This window comes from Bubalus kerabau, chromosome 1 (genome assembly GCF_029407905.1).
Source record: "Bubalus kerabau isolate K-KA32 ecotype Philippines breed swamp buffalo chromosome 1, PCC_UOA_SB_1v2, whole genome shotgun sequence".
Classification (NCBI taxonomy): domain Eukaryota; kingdom Metazoa; phylum Chordata; class Mammalia; order Artiodactyla; family Bovidae; genus Bubalus; species Bubalus kerabau.
In genome coordinates, this window is record NC_073624.1 from 58224469 (window position 1) to 58246637 (window position 22169).

Sequence of the window (22169 nt, forward strand, 5' to 3'; positions counted from 1 at the left end):
CTCTGCATGTAAGTTAAATAAGTAGGGTGGCAATATACAGCCTTGTCGTACTCCTTTCTCAGTTTTGAACCAGTCTTTTCAAAATTCACGACTGAAGTGATTGAGTGCATCCCCTATGTTGTGTGATCAAGTATCCATTGTCCTCTTGAGGCTATCAAGCACTTGAAATATGGCTAGTTCTAATTTCAGTGTGCTTTAATGTAAAACAGACACTGATTTTGAAAGCAGTGCAAAAAATGTAAAAATACGTCAATAATTTTTACATCAATTACATGTTGAAATGCTGTTTGGATATTCTCAGTTAAATAAAATATACAAATTTAATCTCTTTTAAAAAATCTTTTTAATGTGGCTACTGGAAAATTTAAATTTACATGTATGGCTTACATTATTCCAGATTCATTACACCCATATGAGACACTTTTAGCCCATGATAATAAAATTACATCATCACTATGGAGATGAGAACTTAACTTACAGCACGTGTACATGTCCAGTTCATCCAAAGGTGGAAGCAAATTATTAAGATACAAATTGAAAATGAGGGCTTTGTTTTCATTGCCTGAAAATCATCTGATATATAAGAAGACCATTCCTACATACTCTGACCATGCTTGAGGCATTCAGTGCACCTTCTGTACGTTTTCATATCTGGAGCCTTGGGGTGATCTCAAGTGTCTAGAGTCAGGTAAGAATCAAGAAAAGCTGTTAAGTTTTATGTGCTCCTTGAGGATTTGTCCCATAGGTTGGTAGAGGGTATAATGATGATCAGTTTGTGGAGTAGCTGTGTTTAAGTTTTATTTGCTATACATTAGAATATTGGCCCGAGAAACTCAGACTTTATTTAGGTATAATGTTAAATATGTGAGAGCTTAGGGAGCACAATATTCTCACTAATGAACATCCAGGTTATTTAAAACTTCTGTGGAAAACATATTTGTTTATATTTGTTCTGAAACATATTAATCCAATTTGAAATACTAGTACAAATAGTATAACAACAGAAATTAAATTTTTGGTAATTAGGGCTCTCTTATTGTCTCAGACCATTCATTGTGGGCACAAATTCTCACATACAGAATTGAAAACATAGATAAGTCTGTACCAGAGATGGAATTTAGTATGTATTAGACTAAGACCAAATGCTAGTCAGCTTTAAATGAAACTTGACTTTCCCCAAGGGACACCAGTGCCCTTGCAAGTCCTCTCTAATGAAGATATCTCATCATCCCTGCATTTCACTCATGCGTGTAGAAACCTCAGTTATTCTTTGGCTCCTATCCTATTCATATGGGTACCACATCCATTAGGTTTTATTTTAGGCATATTGATATCTGCCAGAATTTCCTACCTCTTCTCTACCTCTGTATCTCCACTAGTTCCGATTTTTTTGTTTCTTCCCCAGATTGTTAAAACAGATTGCTAACTTGACTCCCTAAAACCAATTTGTTCACTCTCTTCACTTTCCTGTCACAAGAGCTCTCCTATAACACTGACCCAACCCAGAAACATGCTTAGTATCTTTCTGATAACCTCTTGGTCTAAGTTGCTTAGAATAGACTAATCTATTTGGCATGTTATAAGGCTCTTCACAATCTGGAGCAAACCTATCTTTTCTCCCTCATATTTTATTGTTTATAAAAATTTTTCCATGAAAAATAACTTGATAATTTTGACTATTAAAGCAATTCAGAGGTGATTATTTTTGCATGCACTTTTCTATGTTAATGTAAATATTTATCATCAGTACAATGGTAATGATAATAGTCTCTGTCTTATAGTTATATGGATGTAAATGAGTTAATGTAGGTAAAACATTTAGGGCATTTAGGGCATTGACTCACAATATTATGCAACTTGTTTTTTTTTTCATTTAATATGTTTTCAAGGTCAATATATATAGGTCAAACATTTGTTTTAACAGTTGCATAATCCATGGTGTAGATGAATCCTGATTAATTTTTCCCTTTTTTATAAGCTATCTCTTCTTTACTTTTAAAATTATACATATTTTTGTGCCTGTAGTCTTCATATTAATACTTTTTTCCATAGACATGTAGAGAAATTTGCAGGAAAAAATTGTGAAGTGAAGGAATTATGGGATCTACTGCCACCAATTATATATAATACTAAAAAATCTGATTCTAGTGCCAGAATAGAGAAATTGGTTACTACAAGAGAACCCCTAAAATAGATCAGCAGTACATATAGGCATACCTTCAAGATATTGTGAGCTTTGTTCCAGACCACTGCAATAAAGCAAATATTGCAATAAAGTGAGTCACATGGATATTTTTGTTCCCCACTGCATGCAGAAGTTATGTTTATACCATGCTGTAGCCTGTTAAGTGTATAGTACCATTATGTTAAAAAAGCTGTGGAAATACCTTAATTAAAACATACTTTATTTTTAGTAAATGATAACCATCATCTGAGCTTTTAGCAAGTTGTAATCTTTTGGCTGGTAGAAGGTCTTGCCTTGTGTTGATAGCTGCTGACTGATCTGGGTGGTGGTTGCTGAAGTTTGGGGTGGCTATGGCAATTTCATAAAATAACACAACAATGAAGTTTGCCCTATCTATTAACTCCTTCTTTGAATGATTTCTTTGTAGCAGGAGGTGTTGTTTCAAAGCATTTTACACACATCAGAGCCTCTTTCAATATAGAAGTCAATCCTCTCAAACCCTGTTGCTGCTTCATCAAGTTTTGTGGCATTCTAAATTCTTTGAAGACTTTTTTTTTCTCTTTATTTTATCTTATTTTTTTGTTAATTTTATTTTGTTTAACTTTACAATATTGTATTGGTTTTGCTATATATGAAAATGAATCTGCCACAGGTATACATGTGTTCCCCATCCTGAACCCTCCTCCCTCCTCCTTCCCCATACCATCACTCTGGGTCGTCCAGTGCACCAGCCTCAAGCATCCAGTATCGAGCATCGAACCTGGACTGGCGACTCGTTTCATATATGATATTGTACATATTTCAATGCCATTCTCCCAAATCATCCCACTGTCTCCCTCTCCCACAGAATCCAAAAGACTGTTCTATATATGAGTGTCTCTTTTGCTGTCTCGTATACAGGGTTATTGTTACCATCTTTCTAAATTCCATATATATGTGTTAGTATACTGTATTGGTGTTTTTCTTTCTGGCTTACTTCGGTCTGTATAATAGGCTCCAGTTTCATCCACCTCATTAGAACTGATTCAAATGTATTCTTTTTAATGGCTTTTAACATTCTTCAAAGTGCCTTCATCAGAATAGATTCTATCTCAAGAAACTTCTTTTGCTCATTCACAAGAACCAACTCCTTACATGTTCAAAGTCTATCATGAGATTGCAGCAATTTGGTCATCTCTTTGGGCTCCACTTTTAATTCTCTTGCTATTTCCAGCACATTTGCAGTTACTTCTTCACTGAAGTATGAGTATAAAGTTTGAGGACCTCAAAGACTTCAACCAATTAGGGTTGAAGTCAACTGCTTCCAAACTCCTGTTAGTGTTGATATTTTTACTTCAACCCATCAATCACAAATGTCCTTAATGGCATCCAGAAGGGTAAATTGTTTTCAGAAGGTTTTCATTTGACTTTGTCCAGATCCATCAGAGGAATCATTATCTATGGCAGCTACAGCATTACAAAATATATCTTAAATAGTAAGACTTAAAAATTAAAATCACTCCTTGATCTGTGGGCTATAAAATGGATGTTGTGTTGGCAGGTGTGAAAACAACATTAATCTCATTGTATATCTCAGAGGTCTTGGGTGACCAGAAATATTGTCATTGAGCAGTAATATTTGGAAAGGAGTATTTTTCCTGAGTAATAAGTGGGCTTAAAATATTCAGTAAACCTTGTTGTAAACAGATGTGCTGTCATGGCTTTCTTGTTCCATTTATATAGAGGAGATTTAGCATAATTCTTAAGGGCCCTAGGATTTTCAGAATGATGAATTTATTTTTAATTAATTGATTTATTTTTTAAATTGAAGTATAGTTGATTTTCCATGATCCAGTGGATGTTGGCAATTTGATGTCTGGTTCCTCTGCCTTTTCTAAAACCAGCTTGAACATCAGGAAGTTCACGGTTCACATATTGCTGAAGCCTGGCTTGGAGAATTTTGAGCATTACTTTACTAGCATGTGAGATGAGTGCAATTGTGCAGTAGTTTGAGCATTCTTTGGCATTGCATTTTTTTGGGATTGGAATGAAAACTGACCTTTTCCAGTCCTGTGGCCACTGCTGAGTTTTCCAAATGTGCTGGCATATTGAGTGCAGCACGTTCACAGCATCATCTTTCAGTATTTGGAATAGCTCAACTGGAATTCCATCACCTCCACTAGCTTTGTTCATAGTGATGCTTTCTAAGGCCCATTTGACTTCGCATTCCAGGATGTCTGGCTCTAGGTGAGTGATCACACCATCGTGATTATCTGGGTCGTGAAGATCTTTTTTGTACAGTTCTTCTGTGTATTCTTGCCACCTCTTCTTAATATCTTCTGCTTCTGTTAGGTCCATACCATTTCTGTCGTTTATCAAGCCCATCTTTGCATGAAATGAGTCCCTTGGACTGCAAGGAGATCCAACCAGTCCATTCTGAAGGAGATCAGCCCTGGGATTTCTTTGGAAGGAATGATGCTAAAGCTGAAACTCCAGTACTTTGGGCACCTCATGTGAAGAGTTGACTCATTGGAAAAGACTCTGATGCTGGGAGGGATTGGGGGCAGGAGGAGAAGGGGACGACAGAGGATGAGATGGCTGGATGTCATCACTGACTCGATGGACGTGAGTCTGAGTGAACTCCAGGAGTTGGTGATGGACAGGGAGGCCTGGCGTGCTGCGATTCATGGGGTCACAAAGAGTCGGACACGATTGAGCGACTGATCTTATCTGATCTGATAGTTGATTTACAATTGCCTTCAATTTTGAGTCACCAGCTACATTAGCTCCTAACAAGAGAGTCAGTCTGTCCTTTGAAGCTTTGAAGCCAGACTCTGACTTCTCTCTAGCTATGAAAGTTTTAGATGGTGTTGTATTCTAATGTAAGGCTGTTTTGTCTATATTGAAAAATCTGTTGTTTACTGTGCTTCCCTTGTGGCTCAGCAGGTAAAGAATCTGCTTGCAATGCAGGAGACCTGATCTCTGCATTGGGTTTGATCTCTGGATTGGGAGGATCCACTGGAGAAGGAAAAGGCTACCTACTCACTCCACTATTCTGGCCTGGAGAATTCCATGGACTGTATAGTCCATGGGGTCGCAAAGAGTCGGACACAACTGAGCTACTTTCACTATCACTGTAGCGATGTTATTTAGTTATTTTGATTATATCTTCTGGATAACTTGCTGAAGCTTCTACATTAGCACTTGCTTCATCTTGCACTTTTATGTGATGTGCTTTTATATGATTCTTTCTTCAAATTGTAGTTTTCTGAGTGGCAGTGCTGGCCTTGACTGTGGTTGTGAGTCCTAACAATGTCCAAGTTGTCATAGTTACCTTGCCCAGGGTTATCAAGCAGTTGATGGTCCAGGAGGCATTGCTAACAATCTTGAGAGAGTTGACATACTTCTCATAGTTTATGCCCATCACAAACATGGAGGCATGTGCAATCCTGCTGGAGCAAGGCTCAAACCCATGTCCCCTTCATTGGCAGGTATATTCTTAACTTCTGGACCACCAGGAAAGTCTTGTTCTTGATCTCAAGGGGAATGCACTCAGTCTTTTATCATTAAGATGATTTTAGCTACAACTTTTTTGTAGATGTCTTTTATCAGTTCAGTTCAGTTCAATCGCTCAGTCATGTCCAACTCTTTGTGACCCCATGGACTGCAGCATGCCAGGCTTCCCTATCCATCACCAACTCCTGGAACTTGCTGAAACTCATGTCCATTAAGTCGGTGATGCCATCCAACCATCTCAACCTCTGTCATTCCATTCTCCTCCTGCCTTCAATCTTTCCCAGCATCAGGGTCTTTTCCAAGGAGTCAGTTCTTCACATCAGGTGGCCAAAGTATTGGAGTTTCAGCTTCAGCATCAGTCCTTCCAATGAATATTCAGGACTGATTTCCTTTAGGATGGACTGGTTGGATCTCCTTGCAGTCCAAGGGGCTCTCAAGAGTCTTCTCCAACACCACAGTTCAAAACCATCAATTCTTCGACACTCAGCTTTCTTTATAGTCCAACTCCCACATCCATACATGACTAATGGAAAATCATAGCTTTGACTAGATGGACCTTTGTCAGCAAAGTAATGTCTCTGCTTTTTAATATGCTGTCTAGGTTGGTCATAACTTTTCTTCCAAGGAGCAAGCATCTTTTAATTTCATGGCTGCAGTTACCACCTGCAGTGATTTTGAAACCCTCTAAAATAAAGTCTCTCACTGTTTCCATTATTTCCCCATCTGTTTGCCATGAAGTGATAGGACTGGATGCCACGATCTTTGTTTTTTGAATGTTGAGTTTTAAGCCAACTTTTTCACTCTCCTCTTTCACTTTCATCAAGAGGCTCTTTAGTTCTTCTTTGCTTTCTGCCATAAAGGTGATGTCATCTGCACATCTGAGGTTATTGATATTTCTCCTGGCAATCTTGATTCCATCTTGTGCTTCATCCAGCCTGGCATTTCACATGATGTACTCTGCATATGAGTTAAATAGGCAGAGTGACAAAAATTAAAGATTTACTGAGCATGGCCCTACTTATCAGAGTGATATCCAGTTTCCCCTACAGTCAGTCTCTCCCAACAGGAAGCTTCCCAAAGCCTCTTATCCTTATCCATCAGAGGGCAGACAGAATGAAAACCACAATTGCAGAAAACTAATCAACTGATTGCGTGGACCACAGCCTTTTCTAACAGTGAAACTATGAGCCATGCCGTGTAGGGCCACCCAAGACGGATGGGTCATGCTGGAGATTTCTAAAAAAAAATGTGGTCCACTGGAGAAGGGGATGGCAAACTACTTTAGTATACTTGCCTTGAGAACCGCATGAATGGTATGAAAAGGCAAAAAGATGTCTTTTATAAGTTGATTAAATTTCTTTCTATTCCAGTTTACTAACAGTTTTTGTTAGGAATTGATGTTGGAGTTTGGCAAATATTACTTCCATATCTGTTGAGATAATCAAGATTTTTCTTTTTTAGTTTGTTAGTATAGTAATTTATGAATGTTAAATTTGCATTCCTGAAATAAACTCCATTTCATCATGGTGTAATATTGTTTTTATGTATTGTTGGATTCAACTTGCTAGAATTTTGCTGAGAATTTTTGCATCTATATTCATGAGTGATATATTGATCTGTAGTTCTTTTTTGTCATATGTTTTTGATCTCATAGAATGCTGATTCATAGAATGTTAGGCACTATTTGTGCCTCTTCAATATTTTGAAATCCTTTTGTAAATTTGATATTATTTCTTTTTTAAATACCTGGCATAATTTCCCACTGAAGCCATTTAAACCTGGAGGGTTTTTTTTGTTTTGTGAGGAATGTTTGTAATTACAAGTTCACATTCAGTTTCTTTAATAGATGTAGGGCTATCAGGTTATACATTTTTAAAAAAGATTATTTTGGTAGTTTTCAAGAAGCTTGCCCATTTCATCTAAGTTTTCTAATTTGTTGATATAATGTTATTAAAAAATATTCTCCTGCTGTTCATGTCTTTAGAATATATAGTGATACTACTTCTCTACTCCTGATTTGATAATTTATATCTTCTATTTTTATCCCTATCAGTTTACCTATAGGTTTTTAAATTTATAGCATATTTTAAAAAAATCACTTTTTGATTTTTTGATTTCCTCTATTGCCGGGGTCCAGCCCTGGCTGATCCAGGGAGTTCGAAGCGGGGACGGCGTCGGTGAGGATCAGGATGCAATAGCTTCAATTAGATATTAATTAAAGATGTAAAGAGTAATAGAATGAGGATAGCTCAGTAGGAAAATTCAGTGGAGAAAAGAGGCTGAGTAGCTTGGTTTACGTGGGAGACCAATAAAACTTCAAGACAAGAAGCTTGCACCACTTACGTAGGCTGCAGGCGTCCTTCCATTCTCCCGAAGGAGAGGAGACACTGAGGCCTCCCCGGTCGGATCTTAGAAGCCCAGGCAAAATTAGTAAGCTTGGTGGGTTCTGTGCTCCAGATGGAGACTCAGCCAGAGTGAGAGAGAGCACGGCATGGGGAGACCAGTATTTCGAGAAACTGATCCCCATTCTTTATTTTCCATGGACTACTTTTATACACTGAGATGTTATTCAAAAGTCACGTGGGGTCAGCAGTCCTGACTTTTATCAAAGTCAGGTGCTTCATACAAATGTATACAGAGGTCTTAGGGGTGTTACATCATCTTCTGGCCAGGGGGCCTGCTGACAATTTATGACCCTCCTCTTGTGACAGCAGTCAGTCAACCAGGGCACTTATTTCTCCAGGGGTGATTATTCTTAAAACAGACACCACCCAAATAAAGTTACATTCCTTTAGGGTGAGGGTGTAGTGGGTTTTAGTTAAGGAAAGAATTAACTTAGCCTAAGGTCTAAAGTGATTAATATCAAAGGTTAATACTTATTTCTATATATTCATTAACGTGTGTAAGGGCAGGGGATGTGGAGACTTAGCAACAAACATTGGCTCAACAAATGAAAAACCCTTCACCAATACAATTTCTAATCAGCCCACTATACTTATACTAATGGTTTTCTAACTTTTCTAAGGAACCTGTTTTTAGAAGGTTTAAAGCATCTCGTGCCTCTCACGGTTGGGAGGCTGTGAGCAAGCACATGTGGCTGGACAAACCTGTCAGGCAGGCTAGAGAACCTTCAGAGGAGTTTGTAGGTTAAAACACTCTTGTCACGCCCAGGAGTTTTTATTAACTGGAGCTCTAAGTTAACTCCTTCTCCAAAAGAGGTGGTGGGGGACAGCCCATAAAGTCAGAGGTGTAGGTGAGAGCACAAAGTAGTAAAGTAGGCAGGCTCTGGTTATGGGGTTAGATGCTCTAGGATTTCCAGGGGGACTCCTGAGGCTCGATCCCGCCTTTGCGTATGTCGAGCCTCCTTCCTCATGACCTTTGCCACGGGTCGAGTGCCTCACTCTGGCCCCCAACACTCTATTGTTAGCCTGTTTTTTATTTCATTGTTTTCCTTTCTTCTGCTTACTTTGGGGTAATATACTCTTCCTATTTTTTAAAGTAGAAGCTGGGATCATCAATTTAGAACCCCTCTCTGATCTATTAGTGTCATTTTAATACTATAAATTTTCCTTTAGATATTTAGTTGCATCCCAGAAGTTTTGATATTTTGTGTTTTCTTTCTTTTTCAGTTGTAAATATTTTCCAAAATCTTTATGATATTATCTTGGACTTATGTGTTATTCAGTTTCAAATATTTGTGGATATTAAAGATACTCTTCTGTGAATGATTTTTAATTGAATTTCATTAGAGTCAGAGAACATATTTTGTGTTATTTGAATCTTTTGAACTTATTTAGATTTGTTTTATGATCCACAATATAGTATATATTGATAAATGTCCTGTGTTCACTTGAAAAGAATATGTATTCTGCTATTATTGCATTGGTTTTATAAATGTCAGGTCAAGTTGGTTGGGGTGTGTGTGTGTGTGTGTGTGTGTGTGTGTGTGTGCATGCTGTCATGTCCAACTCTTTGCAGCCCATGGACTGTAGCCCACCAGGTACCTCTGTCCATGGAATTTTCCAAGCTAGAATACTGGAGCACATTGCCATTTCCTTCTCTAAGGGATCTATCTTCCCGACATAGGGATAGAACCCGGTCTCTTGCATTGACAGGTGGATTCTTTACCAGCTGAGCCACCAGGGAAGCCCCAAATTGGTTGGTAGTGTTATTCAAGTCTTATATCCCCTTACTGATTTTCTGTTTACTTGTTCTATCAATTATTGAGAGAGAGGTATTAAAATCTCCAAGTATAAGTGTATAGGTCTATTTCTCTTTGCAATAGTATCAGTTTTTTTGCTTCATGAAATGAAGCATTTCATGCTTCATTTTGAAATTCTGTTGTTGTTCAGTCACTAAGTCAGGTCTAACTTTTTGCGACCCCCTGGACTACAGCATGTCAGGCTTCCCTGTCCATCACCAACTCCCAGAGTTTACTCAAACTCATGTCACTGAGTTGGTGATGCCATCCAACCATCTCAACCTCTGTTGTCCCCTAATCCTCCAAGCTTCAATCTTTCCCAGCATCAGGGTCTTTTCAAATGAGTCAGTTCTTCACATCAGGTGGCCAAGGTATTAGAGTTTCAGCATCAGTCCTTCCCATGAATATTCAGGACTGATTTCCTTTAGGATGGACTGGTTGGATCTCCTTGCAGTCCAACGGACTCTCAAGAGTCTTCTCCAACACCACAGTTCAAAACCATCAATTCTTCAGTGCTCAGCTTTCTTTATAGTCCAACTCTCACAGCCATACATGACTACTGGAAAAACCATAGCTTTGACCAGACGGACTTTTGTTGGCAAAGTAATGTCTCTGCTTTTTAATATGCTGTGTAGGTTGGTCATAACTTTTCTTCCCAGGAGCAAGCGTCTTTTAATTTCATGGCTGCAGTCACCATCTGCAGTGATTTTGGAACCCCCAAAATAAAGTCTGTCACTGTTTCCATTGTTTCCCCACCTATTTGCCATGAAGTGATGGGAGTGGATGCCATGATCTCAGTTTCTGAATGTTGAGTTTTAACCGAACTTTTTCACTCTCTTCTTTCACTTTCATCAAGAGGCTCTTTAGTTCGTCTTTGCTTTCTACCATAAGGGTGGTGTCATCTGCATATCTAGGATACTGATACTCTCCGGACAATCTTGATTCCAGCTTGTGCTTCATCCAGCCCAGCATTTTGCATAATGTACTCCAACTCTTGAGAGTCCCTTGGACTGCAAGGAGATCCAACCAGTCCATTCTGAAGGAGATCAGCCCTGGGATTTCTTTGGAAGGAATGATGCTAAAGCTGAAACTCCAGTACTTTGGCCACCTCATGCGAAGAGTTGACTCATTGGAAAAGACTCTGATGCTGGGAGGGATTGGAGGCAGGAGGAGAAGGGGACGACAGAGGATGAGATGGCTGGATGTCATCACTGACTCGATGGACGTGAGTCTGGGTGAACTCCGAGAATTGGTGATGGACGGGGAGGCCTGGAGTGCTGCGATTCGTGGGGTTGCAAAGAGTCAGACACGACTGAGCGACTGAACTGAACTGAACTGACTCTGCATCTAAATTAAATAAGCAGGGTGATAATATGCAGCCTTGATGTACTTCTTTCCTATTTGGAACCAGTCTGTTGTTCCATGGCCATTTCTAACTCTTGCTTCTTGACCTGCATACAGATTTCTCAGGAGGCAGGTCAGGTGGTATGGTATTCCCATTTCTTTAAGAATTTTCCAGTTTGTTGTGATCCACACAGTCAAAGGCTTTGGCATAGTCAATAAAGCAAAAGTAGATGTTTTTCTGGAACTCTCTTGCTTTTTTGATGATCCAGTGGATATTTGTGAAGAAGGCAATGGCACCCCACTGCAGTACTTTTGCCTAGAAAATCCCATGGATGGAGGAGCCTGGTAGGCTGCAGTCCATGGGGTCGCTAGAGTCGGACACGACTGAGCGACTTCACTTTCACTTTCATGCATTGGAGAAGGAAATGGCAACCCACTCTAGTGTTCTTGCCTGGAGAATTCCAGGGATGGGGAAGCCTGGTGGGCTGCCGTCTATGGGGTCTCACAGAGTCGGACATGACGGAAGCGACTTAGCAGTAGCAGCAGCAGTAGATATTGGCAATTTGATCTCTGGTTCCCAGGAATCGAACTGGGGTTTCCTGCCTTGCAGGCAGATTCTTTACCAACTGAGCTATCAGGGAAGCCCTGTGTGTATCTATGTTTAAAGCTAATTTCTTGTAGTGAGCATACAGTTGGGTCTTACTTTCTTTAATCCACTCTGATGATATTTTTTTGAACTGGGATGATTAGATAATTAACAGTAATTGTAATTGTTGATGTGGTTATTTTTGTCATTGATATGGTTAAATCTGTCATCTAACAGTTTCGTTTGTATTTGTATCAAATCTTCCTTGTTTCTCTCTTCTGCTTTTTTGTTCTTTTGCCTCTTGAATTATTATTATTATTTTTTTGATTTCACATTATTTTAAATGGGTACATTGGATTTGTCTTAACACTTGTTTTTACCTGTGGCTAATTTATTCATTAAAAATAATCAGTTATTTGATTTATAATTTAGCATATATTTGTTAAATAACTGTTGTATTCAATATTTAGAGAAAAATTATTGGAGCAGATGAATCTTGATCTAGGCTTTTGAAGAATGGTAAGATATGCTTTTTTAGAAAATCTATCATAGGTTAGTAGAAGGGCATGAGTAAAGGCACAAAGGTGGAAATTAATAGGGCAAGATGGGTAAATAAGCAAGAGAAACAAAGGTATAAAATTTTTAAGAACATAATGGGAGACTAAAAATGCTTCAAGGATTGATTTAGAAAAAAAAAAGTTTGCTAAACTTCCAAACTCATTCTATGAGGCCACCATCACCCTAATACCAAAACCTGACAAAGATCCCACAAAAAAAGAAAACTACAGGCCAATATCACTGATGAACATAGATGCAAAAATCCTTAACAAAATTCTAGCAATCATAATCCAAAAACACATTAAAAAGATCATACACCATGACCAAGTGGGCTTTATCCCAGGGATGCAAGGATTCTTCAATATCCGCAAATCAATCAATGTAATATACCACATTAACAAATTGAAAAATGAAAACCATATGATTATCTCAATAGATGCAGAGAAAGCCTTTGACAAAATTCAACATCCATTTATGATAAAAACTCTCCAGAAAGCAGGAATAGAAGGAACATACCTCAACATAATAAAAGCTATATATGACAAACCCACAGCAAACATTATCCTCAATGGTGAAAAATTGAAAGCATTTCCTCTAAAGTCAGGAACAAGACAAGGGTGCCCACTTTCACCATTACTATTCAACATAGTTTGGGAAGTTTTGGCCACAGCAATCAGAGCAGAAAAAGAAATAAAAGGAATCCAAATTGGAAAAGAAGAAGTAAAACTCTCACTGTTTGCAGATGACATGATCCTCTACATAGAAAACCCTAAAGACTCCACCAGAAAACTACTAGAACTAATCAATGACTATAGTAAAGTTGCAGGATATAAAATCAACACACAGAAATCCCTTGCATTCCTATACACTAATAATGAGAAAACAGAAAGAGAAATTAAGGAAACAATTCCATTCACCATTGCAACGGAAAGAATAAAATACTTAGGAATATATCTACCTAAAGAAATTAAAGACCTATATATAGAAAACTATAAAACACTGGTGAAAGAAATCAAAGAGGACACTAATAGATGGAGAAATACACCATGTTCATGGATCGGAAGAATCAATATAGTGAAAATGAGTATACTACCCAAAGCAATTTATAGATTCAATGCAATCCCTATCAAGCTACCAACGGTATTCTTCACAGAGCTAGAACAAATAATTTCACAGTTTGTATGGAAATACAAAAAACCTCGAATAGCCAAAGAGATCTTGAGAAAGAAGAATGGAACTGGAGGAATCAACCTGCCTGACTTCAGGCTCTACTACAAAGCCACAGTTATCAAGACAGTATGGTACTGGCACAAAGACAGAAATATAGATCAATGGAACAAAACAGAAATCCCAGAGATAAATCCACGCACATATGGACACCTTATCTTTGACAAAGGAGGCAAGAATATACAATGGATTAAAGACAATCTCTTTAACAAGTGGTGCTGGGAAATCTGGTCAACCACTTGTAAATGAATGAAACTAGAACACTTTCTAACACCATACACAAAAATAAACTCAAAATGGATTAAAGATCTCAACGTAAGACCAGAAACTATAAAACTCCTAGAGGAGAACATAGGCAAAACACTCTCTGACATACATCACAGCAGGATCCTCTATGACCCACCTTCCAGAATGTTGGAAATAAAAGCAAAAATAAACAAATGGGACCTAATTAAACTTAAAAGCTTCTGCACATCAAAGGAAACTATTAGCAAGGTGAAAAGACAGCCTTCAGAATGGGAGAAAATAATAGCAAATGAAGCAACTAACAAACAACTAATCTCAAAAATATACAAGCAACTCCTACAGCTCAACTCCAGAAAAATAAATGACCCAATCAAAAAATGGGCCAAAGAACTAAACATACATTTCTCCAAAGAAGACATACAGATGGCTAACAAACACATGAAAAGATGCTCAACATCACTCATTATCAGAGAAATGCAAATCAAAACCACTATGAGGTACCATTTCACACCAGTCAGAATGGCTGCAATCCAAAAGTCTACTACAAGTAATAAATGCTGGAGAGGGTGTGGAGAAAAGGGGACCCTCTTACACTGTTGGTGGGAATGCAAACTAGTACAGCCACTATGGAGAAGAGTATGGAGATTCCTTAAAAAACTGGAAATAGACCTGCCTTATGATCCAGCAATCCCACTGCTGGGCATACACACTGAGGAAACCAGAAGGGAAAGAGACACGTGTACCCCAATGTTCATCGCAGCACTGTTTATAATAGCCAGGACATGGAAGCAACCTAGATGTCCATCAGCAGATGAATGGATAAGAAAGCTGTGGTACATATACACAATGGAGTATTACTCAGCCATTAAAAAGAATACATTTGAATCAGTTCTAATAAGGTGGATGAAACTGGAGCCTATTATACAGAGTGAAGGAAGCCAGAAAGAAAATCACCAATACAGTATACTAACACATATATATGGAATTTAGAAAAAGGGTAACAATAACCCTGTATATGAGACAGCAAAAGAGACAATGATGTATAGAACAGTCTTATGGACTCTGTTGGAGAGGGAGAGGGAGAGGGTGGGAAGATTTGGAAGAATGGCATTGAAACATGTAAAATATCATGTATGAAACGAGTTGCCAGTCCAGGTTCAATGCACGATACTGGATGCTTGGGGCTGGTGCACTGGGACGACCCAGAGGGATGGTATGGGGAGGGAGGAGGGAGGAGGGTTCAGGATGGGGAACACATGTATACCTGTGGTGGATTCATTTTGGTATTTGGCAAAACTAATACAATTATGTAAAGTTTAAAAATAAAATAAAATTAAAAAAAGATTGCTAAAAGTCTAACAATCTTAATGAAATTGTAAAACATATTCATATCTTATAACTTTCCTGGTTTAACTGTCACTTTTTTTTATTCTCAGGAGGTAAGCCACCACTAAAGAAAATAAACCACTGGATTGGAATGAAGTTAAGATAAAAATAAAGTTAAAATCTTACAATTGACTGGTTATATTACATCATTAATTTCCTCAAGACCTTCTTTATTATCAAATAGTTTAATTCTTATCTCATTTCTTTTTTTTTTTTTGGACAGTTTCCTGTTTTAAATTGTATAATGCTTTCTCTTGGTTTTATTTACTCTTGGGCAACTCTCAGTGTTCTTCATGTAACTTTTTCCCTATGTTGGACCCTAAAGTATTGTTAATTATACATGGTTCTATTGTCGGTCCTATATTTTTCTTTCTTTCTTTCTTTCCTCACAATATACGTTCATATAGGTTCTCTGACCACTTCAGTGAGGGCTGGGAAGTTTTAACATTTTCAGTTGCATTGAACTTGGAACTATCTACCTAACTTAGGTTTGATTTTTTTTTTTCATCCAGTGGTTGATATTTTGGCTAATATCAACATTTGAGAGAAGGTTTCACCTTGCCTTCATATACAGATTTTCCACTGAGGTATTTGAGCCTGATGACCTCTCTCCTAGGAGGTCACCATGTTGATGCTGAACTTAGTGTGGACACCCAATTGGCACAGTGCACCGCAGCCCAGAACTCCTGGGTTCAAGCAGTCCTCCAGCCTCAGCCTCCTGAGTAGCAGAGATTACAGGTGCATGCCACTATGCCCAGCTGATGGCCTGTCTCTTAGAGAGTCTGAAATCAAGCACTCCCTTGGTTTTATCTTATAACAATTTGTTGAACAAACATAAAAAATATAATAGATGCTAGTGCTATGTTCAACTACTGCCCAAAGTGCTTTATAAGTACTGATTCATTTGATCCTCACAACATTTTAAGGTAGTAGTACTATTATCATCATCTATATTTTGCAGACAAGGAATTAAATACTTGAGAGAGATTAAATACTTTATCCAGGGCTACCCCCAGCAAGTAATGGAGCCATGTTTTTGAAATCAGGTTGTCTAACTTAAGAACCATGCTTCTAACTAGATATTTTCATAGTTTTCTGGAGATACTTACTTTTATGTAAGTATGTCAGATACCTGAAATTTAATGTTTCCAAGCCTGAAGTCATTGTTTGCTTTCCATCTGCACTGTCTTCCTCCAGCAGATTTGCCTTTCTTTTCACATCTTAGTTAATGTCATTTTCCTTTCGGTCATTTAGACATTTAACTTGAGTGAGTCTGTGCTAACTATTGTACTTTCTCCTTCCTTCAGTTGATCTCTGCATCTTATTGGTTTGACTTTTTATAACTGTCGAATAAGAACATTCTACTCATTTTCACTGTCTCAACTTAGTTGTGATCTCTCATTTTGAATAGCTGTTTATTCTCTTCTCAGAGATGCTTGTGTGCTCTCTGGTACCTTGATTATCTTACTAGCCTGTACTTGTTAGTTTATGTGTCTCTCTTCTCCATTAGACTCTGCTCTTGTAAAGAAGGCCCTTGAATTATGACTTTGTGCTCTCAGTACTTAGCTTAATATGTGACATACAATTGGTACACAATAAATATTTTGTGAATACATGAATTAGTTTGTCATTGGCAGTGGTGGTTTAGTCGCCAAGTCGTGTCCGACTCTTGCAATCCCATGGACTGTAGCCTGTCATGCTCCTCTGTCCATGGGATTCTCCAGGCAGGAATACTGGAGTGGGTTGCCATTTCCTTCTCCAAGTTTGTCATTAGATGTTAGTTTTGATGGCTTTGATAACATCAGAGTTTTTTTGGGAGATTTACTTTTGGAAAACTTTCAATACCTATTTTTTTTAAACTATAGTTTCTATCATTGTAGTGATCAAGGATAAAATGGATTCTTTCTTATAGTTATATGTTATCGTCAAAATATATTGTATAGTAAAATAACTTCAAAACTATTAGAATCTTTTTATGGTTTGTGATAATCAAATCTAATTATATTTTCAAGGGTGAAATATGTTTTACATTCTCTTGGTAGCAATGGAACAGCAAGAAGTGTTTATATTCTTTCCATATCCAAAAATATAACTTATGCAAACCACTGCCATCTCAGAATGAGTGTGTTGAAAAGGAGGAGGCAGGTGACTTAAATCTTTCTTCTTGGTAAAGAATATAATAGTTGAACGTTAATTGGATCCAATATTTAAGTAATGACTGAAAGTTATAGGGAATTTTGGGGTCCAAATTTAAGGTATACCAGGGGGTCTGCATTTGCTAATAATTTCTAATGGTAGCTATCAGTTCAGTTCAGTTCAGTCGCTCAGTCGTGTCCGACTCTTTGCGACCCCATGAATCACAGCCCGCCAGGCCTGCCTGTTCATCACCAACTCCCAGAGTTCACTCAAACTTACTCACTAATAATTTCTCTGCATCAAATAAATGAATAAAGATATTGTTCTGAGGGGAGTGCAGGAAAGGTGGCAGTTGTTTTCACATGAGTAAAATCCTCATCTGAAACATGCTGCCGACTGTTTTGCAAAGCACAATTCTGCTCCCCTGTTAACTGTGTGCTTGTGCTTTATTTGCAGCATCTGGCGAGGCCCCAATGTGAACTGCACAGACAGTTCGGGTTACACGGCTTTACACCATGCAGCCTTAAATGGACATAAGTAAGTGCCACTTATTTGGACTGGAATCTGTGTGTATTTAGTTACATGTGATGAAGTTAATTATGTCTGATGGTTCCTGTCTCATGTTGCCGCGAGTCCCTTGGGCTTAGATGAATTTGGAGAAGCACCAGGTGTTCAACACTTGACATGTTGAAAGTGGAAGGAATGTTGCTGAGAATGAGTATGTGCAGAGTGCAGATCAAGTCAAAGACCACACAGGGAAAATGGAAGAAGTGCCAGGACCATGTTAGTCACGTGAACATTTGGCATGGGAATGGGATAAACCAGGGGTTCCCAACCCCTGGGCCACACATAGGTACTGGTCCATGGCCTGCTAGGAAGCAGGCTGCACAGCAGGAGGTGAGAGGCAGGAGAATGAGCAAAGCTTGTCTGTATTTACAAACTCTCCCCATTACTCGCATTAATGCCTACACTCTGCCTCCTGTTAGGTCAGTGACATTCATTAGATTCTCATTGGAGCGTGAACCCTACTGTGAACTGTGCATGTAAGGGATCTAGGTTGCGTGCTCCTTGTGAGAATCATCCCCAAACCACCCTTCTCCTCACTCCCTGGGTCTGTGGAAAAATTGTCTTCTACGAAACCAGTCCCTGGTGCCAAAAAGATTAGGGACTGATGGGATAAACCACTTAATGATGCCTCCCTACTTTCTGGGGTGTCTTCACAAATTATAGGGTTATTCACTAAGAATGAACTCTTTTAGTAGAATCTTGCTCTTATAAGCCATGGACACTTTCACAAACCTCTTTGAAATCCTCAAACTAAGCTAACATGCTTTCTGTCTGTCGTTCATGAATGGTCTCTCGGGTTTTGAACCTCTTTAACCTGTGGAATTATATTTCAAATAATGTGATAGTCTATGATATGGAGAGTGAAAACATGTATAACCATCACACTATTTTATTGACAGTGTTTTAGCCAGGAAACCTAATGGTTTAGTGACAGTGTGAGGAGTCCTCTGAATGAGTCAAATGTTCTGTCATCCTTCATCAGAAGAAAGGTGACCTTGTTCATGTGTCTCCCCTCCTATCTGTTTTTCCTTTGCTTTAATGATTCAAGTTAGTCTTTTCAGATCTGGATCATTTCATTTCACTTCAGTTGTTTTAAACATGGTAATTACTGCCTTAAAATTACTATAGTGTGCTAAGTCACTAAGTCGTGTCTGCCTGTTTACAACCCTACGGACTGTAGCCCACCAGGCTCCTCTGTCCATGGGATTTCCCAGGCAAGAATACTGGAGTGGGTTGCCATTCCCTTCTCCAGGGATTCTTCCTTACTCAGGGGTCAAACCTGCATCTCCTGCATTGCAAGCGGATTCTTTTACCACTGAGCCACCTGGAAAGCCTCCAAAAGTACTGCTGGTTATCTTTTAATTTTGTATTTAACATTTCTTTTATTCTGTGAATTGAGACACAGATTGAGACTTAGTTATACTTGATTACACTTCATGATCTTAAAGCTCTCATACAAGGACCTTACCATTTTTGTCATTATTTATCATTATGACATGTTTACCTTGAAACTTATTGCATAAATTGAACATTATCATTCTGTTTGAAGAATATTTGAATTATGTAAAATATCATAAGCTTAATGTTTCTTCACTTAGATCCTTAGTATTGTAATTCCCAAATTACATTTTTTTTCATCCAGTCCTTATTCTATATAATGTCACCTAATACCGCCGGCCTTAGAACTTTTTATTTTGCTGAGTCTTTTTCAGCTATATTGCTACCCTTCTCTAGAGCGGAAAATGTGTCCAGATCCTTACTATCTGAGTCTTTTAAAGGAAATGCTATTTATTCTTCTTGATACCTGAGTCATCAGGAGGGAAGTTAATTAAATCAGCCCAAGCTGACTTCTTTGGGCATCTTAGTTGTGGATTCAGTGGCTCTGGTGGAACCATATTTCTTAGTCCCAGCTGGGAAGACAAGCTATCAAGTATAATGGACGGAAGATCTTGGGCTTGACTATTTGAGCTATATGACTTTTCTTGTTCTACCTCAGCTTGGCATTATTTCTCAAAATAATATTGTACCCAAATGTCCCTTTCTTGATTTTCAGTGGTTTTAAGTAAATTTTTTTGGTTTATGTGTGACATCCTATGAAGTTCTAACCATTAAGATATATTTTTCTGAGGCTTCTTGCACAATTTTTAGTTTTATTGGCAGTGTACAAAGTGAGGATAATTTACGTGAATTGACTAGCAGTCATTAAGCTTATCATAAAGAGATGGGAATTTGACTATATTTCTTTTAAGATCTTTAATTGCAGATGTTCTCTGAGGATTATATATCTCTGCTTTGCTTTCATCTAAAGGTATCATTTTTCTTTTAATTTTTTTGCTTTCTTTCTTTTTTTTTTTTTTTTTTTAACAAAACCACTCAGATGGCATTCCCTCCCTCTTACTTTCCCAGAAGAGAAAGATTTTACTTAGTGTCATCATACAGGTGTTGGAAAAAAGTAGGAAAATTCTAATCCCATCTCTCCCTCCCTGCCAGTTATGTGACCTTGAGCCATTTAATTAACCTCTTTATGCCTCAGTTCAAATGTACTGAATACACCATATTCCTTCTAATTATAACACTTTATGATATAATATTTTGTTATTTGTGGCTCAGTTAGGTACTATGATGTTACAGTTCTGAAATTTGGATTTTCATCTAGAAAGAATTCTTGATTTTAAATTATTTAAATTATCAAGGACTTTTAAAGTTAGAGATCATTTATTCTATCCTACCTTCATTACCTCTTTTATTTTATAGATGGAGAAACAAGACCATGCTGGATAAGTGACTTAGTGGCCACTTAATCATTAAGGTGGGGCTGTATCTAGAGTCCGAGTGTATACTTTTACCTGTAATTTACATTATATCCCTCTGTGACTGTATGCACATCAGTGTTCTAATTTCTTATTGGTTTTTCTCTGTCACATTATGTATTTCTGGCTGCCTCCCATTATCATCAAGTAGTGTATTCTCACAGAATGCTCATTTAAATATTGCCATAAGAAAAGATATTTGTAGAATAAAAACTTGTCATAGAATATACCTCAGAGCCAGAGGACAGTGGTTTTCCTTTTCTTTGTCTTTGGTATTCTCACTTCAAATAGTTAATGAAACATTGTGCTGTATTCCTCCCAAGCAAGCCTTAGCAGTCAGCATAGAAACACTTCATTTCTTTTCTTTTTTTTTTTTTTATTTATTTTTATTTTATTTTATTTTTTTTAAATTTTATTTTTAAACTTTACATAATTGTATTAGTTTTGCCAAATTTCTATCCTTGTTCTTGCTGCTGTTGTATCCATCAACTTTAGATTGTTTTCAGAAAGTGTTAGTTGCTCAGTCATGTCCAACTCTTTGGACCCCATGGTCTGTAGCCCACCAGGCTCTTCTGTCCATGGGATTCTCCAGGCAAGAATACTGGAATGGGTTGCTATTTCCTTCTCCAGGGGATCTTCCCAACTCAGGAATCGAACCTGGGTTTCCTGCATTGCAGGCGGTTTCTTTATGGACCGAGCCACCAAGGAAGTTCATGGAATTATAGAGCTAGAAGAAATGTTACAGGGTCTTATAGTTTATTCATTTGCTTTGGGCACGTGCTTTCCCCTTTCCTCCAATATTAATCTGTGGCCTTCACACTGCAAATTAAGACTGTATCCTCACTCTTTTGTATGTTTTATTGAGAGTCTCGTTTATCACTGCTAGTTAGCCCACAAATGGAACAACATTTTATATACCTGAAATACATTATTTCACAATGAAAAATTTGTCTCCACTTAGCCAAATCAGGACACAATAGAAATTGTACTCTTGGTGATTTCCGGAGTCATTTGTAATTACAGATGAGAAAATTGTTACTTTTAAATGATAGAAAAAGCACAGTCAGTAGAACAAATTTAATTGGCAATGATTGTAAATAAATTATTTCAGTAGATAGGCTAGAGATTTATCTTTTCTTCTTTTTTTTTTTAAAATATGGAGGATTCATTGTCTCTCTCATATATTTCTTTTGCAAATTTTATTGCTTTAATTAATTCTCTTCTGAATAGCAATAGCAATTTCTTCTGAAATAGCCAACTTCCTCTCTTTTTTCCTCCACTTCCTCCTCCTTTTTTAACTCCCTCCTTTCTTCCCTTCTTCTCTCCTCTTTCCCTCTCTTCCTCTTTCCTTCTTTTATTTGCTCTTTCTTTTCTGTCTTTTAAAATAATCATCTTATTATTTTAATAATCCCTATAAAGTTTTACTAA

At 37.8% G+C, this 22169-nt stretch overlaps 1 protein-coding gene across 5 annotated transcripts in view; it reads left to right on the forward strand.

Annotated features, from left to right (window-relative positions):
• The window catches only part of ANKS1B (ankyrin repeat and sterile alpha motif domain containing 1B), a 1161043-nt gene that overhangs the window by 130614 nt on the left and 1008260 nt on the right, over positions 1-22169 (forward strand). For all 5 annotated transcript variants that reach the window (XM_055576264.1, XM_055576282.1, XM_055576254.1 and 2 more), the window contains exon 2: positions 17821-17901. In XM_055576264.1, coding sequence (XP_055432239.1) covers positions 17821-17901 — 81 coding nt within the window. The remainder of the gene's footprint in view (positions 1-17820; positions 17902-22169) is intronic.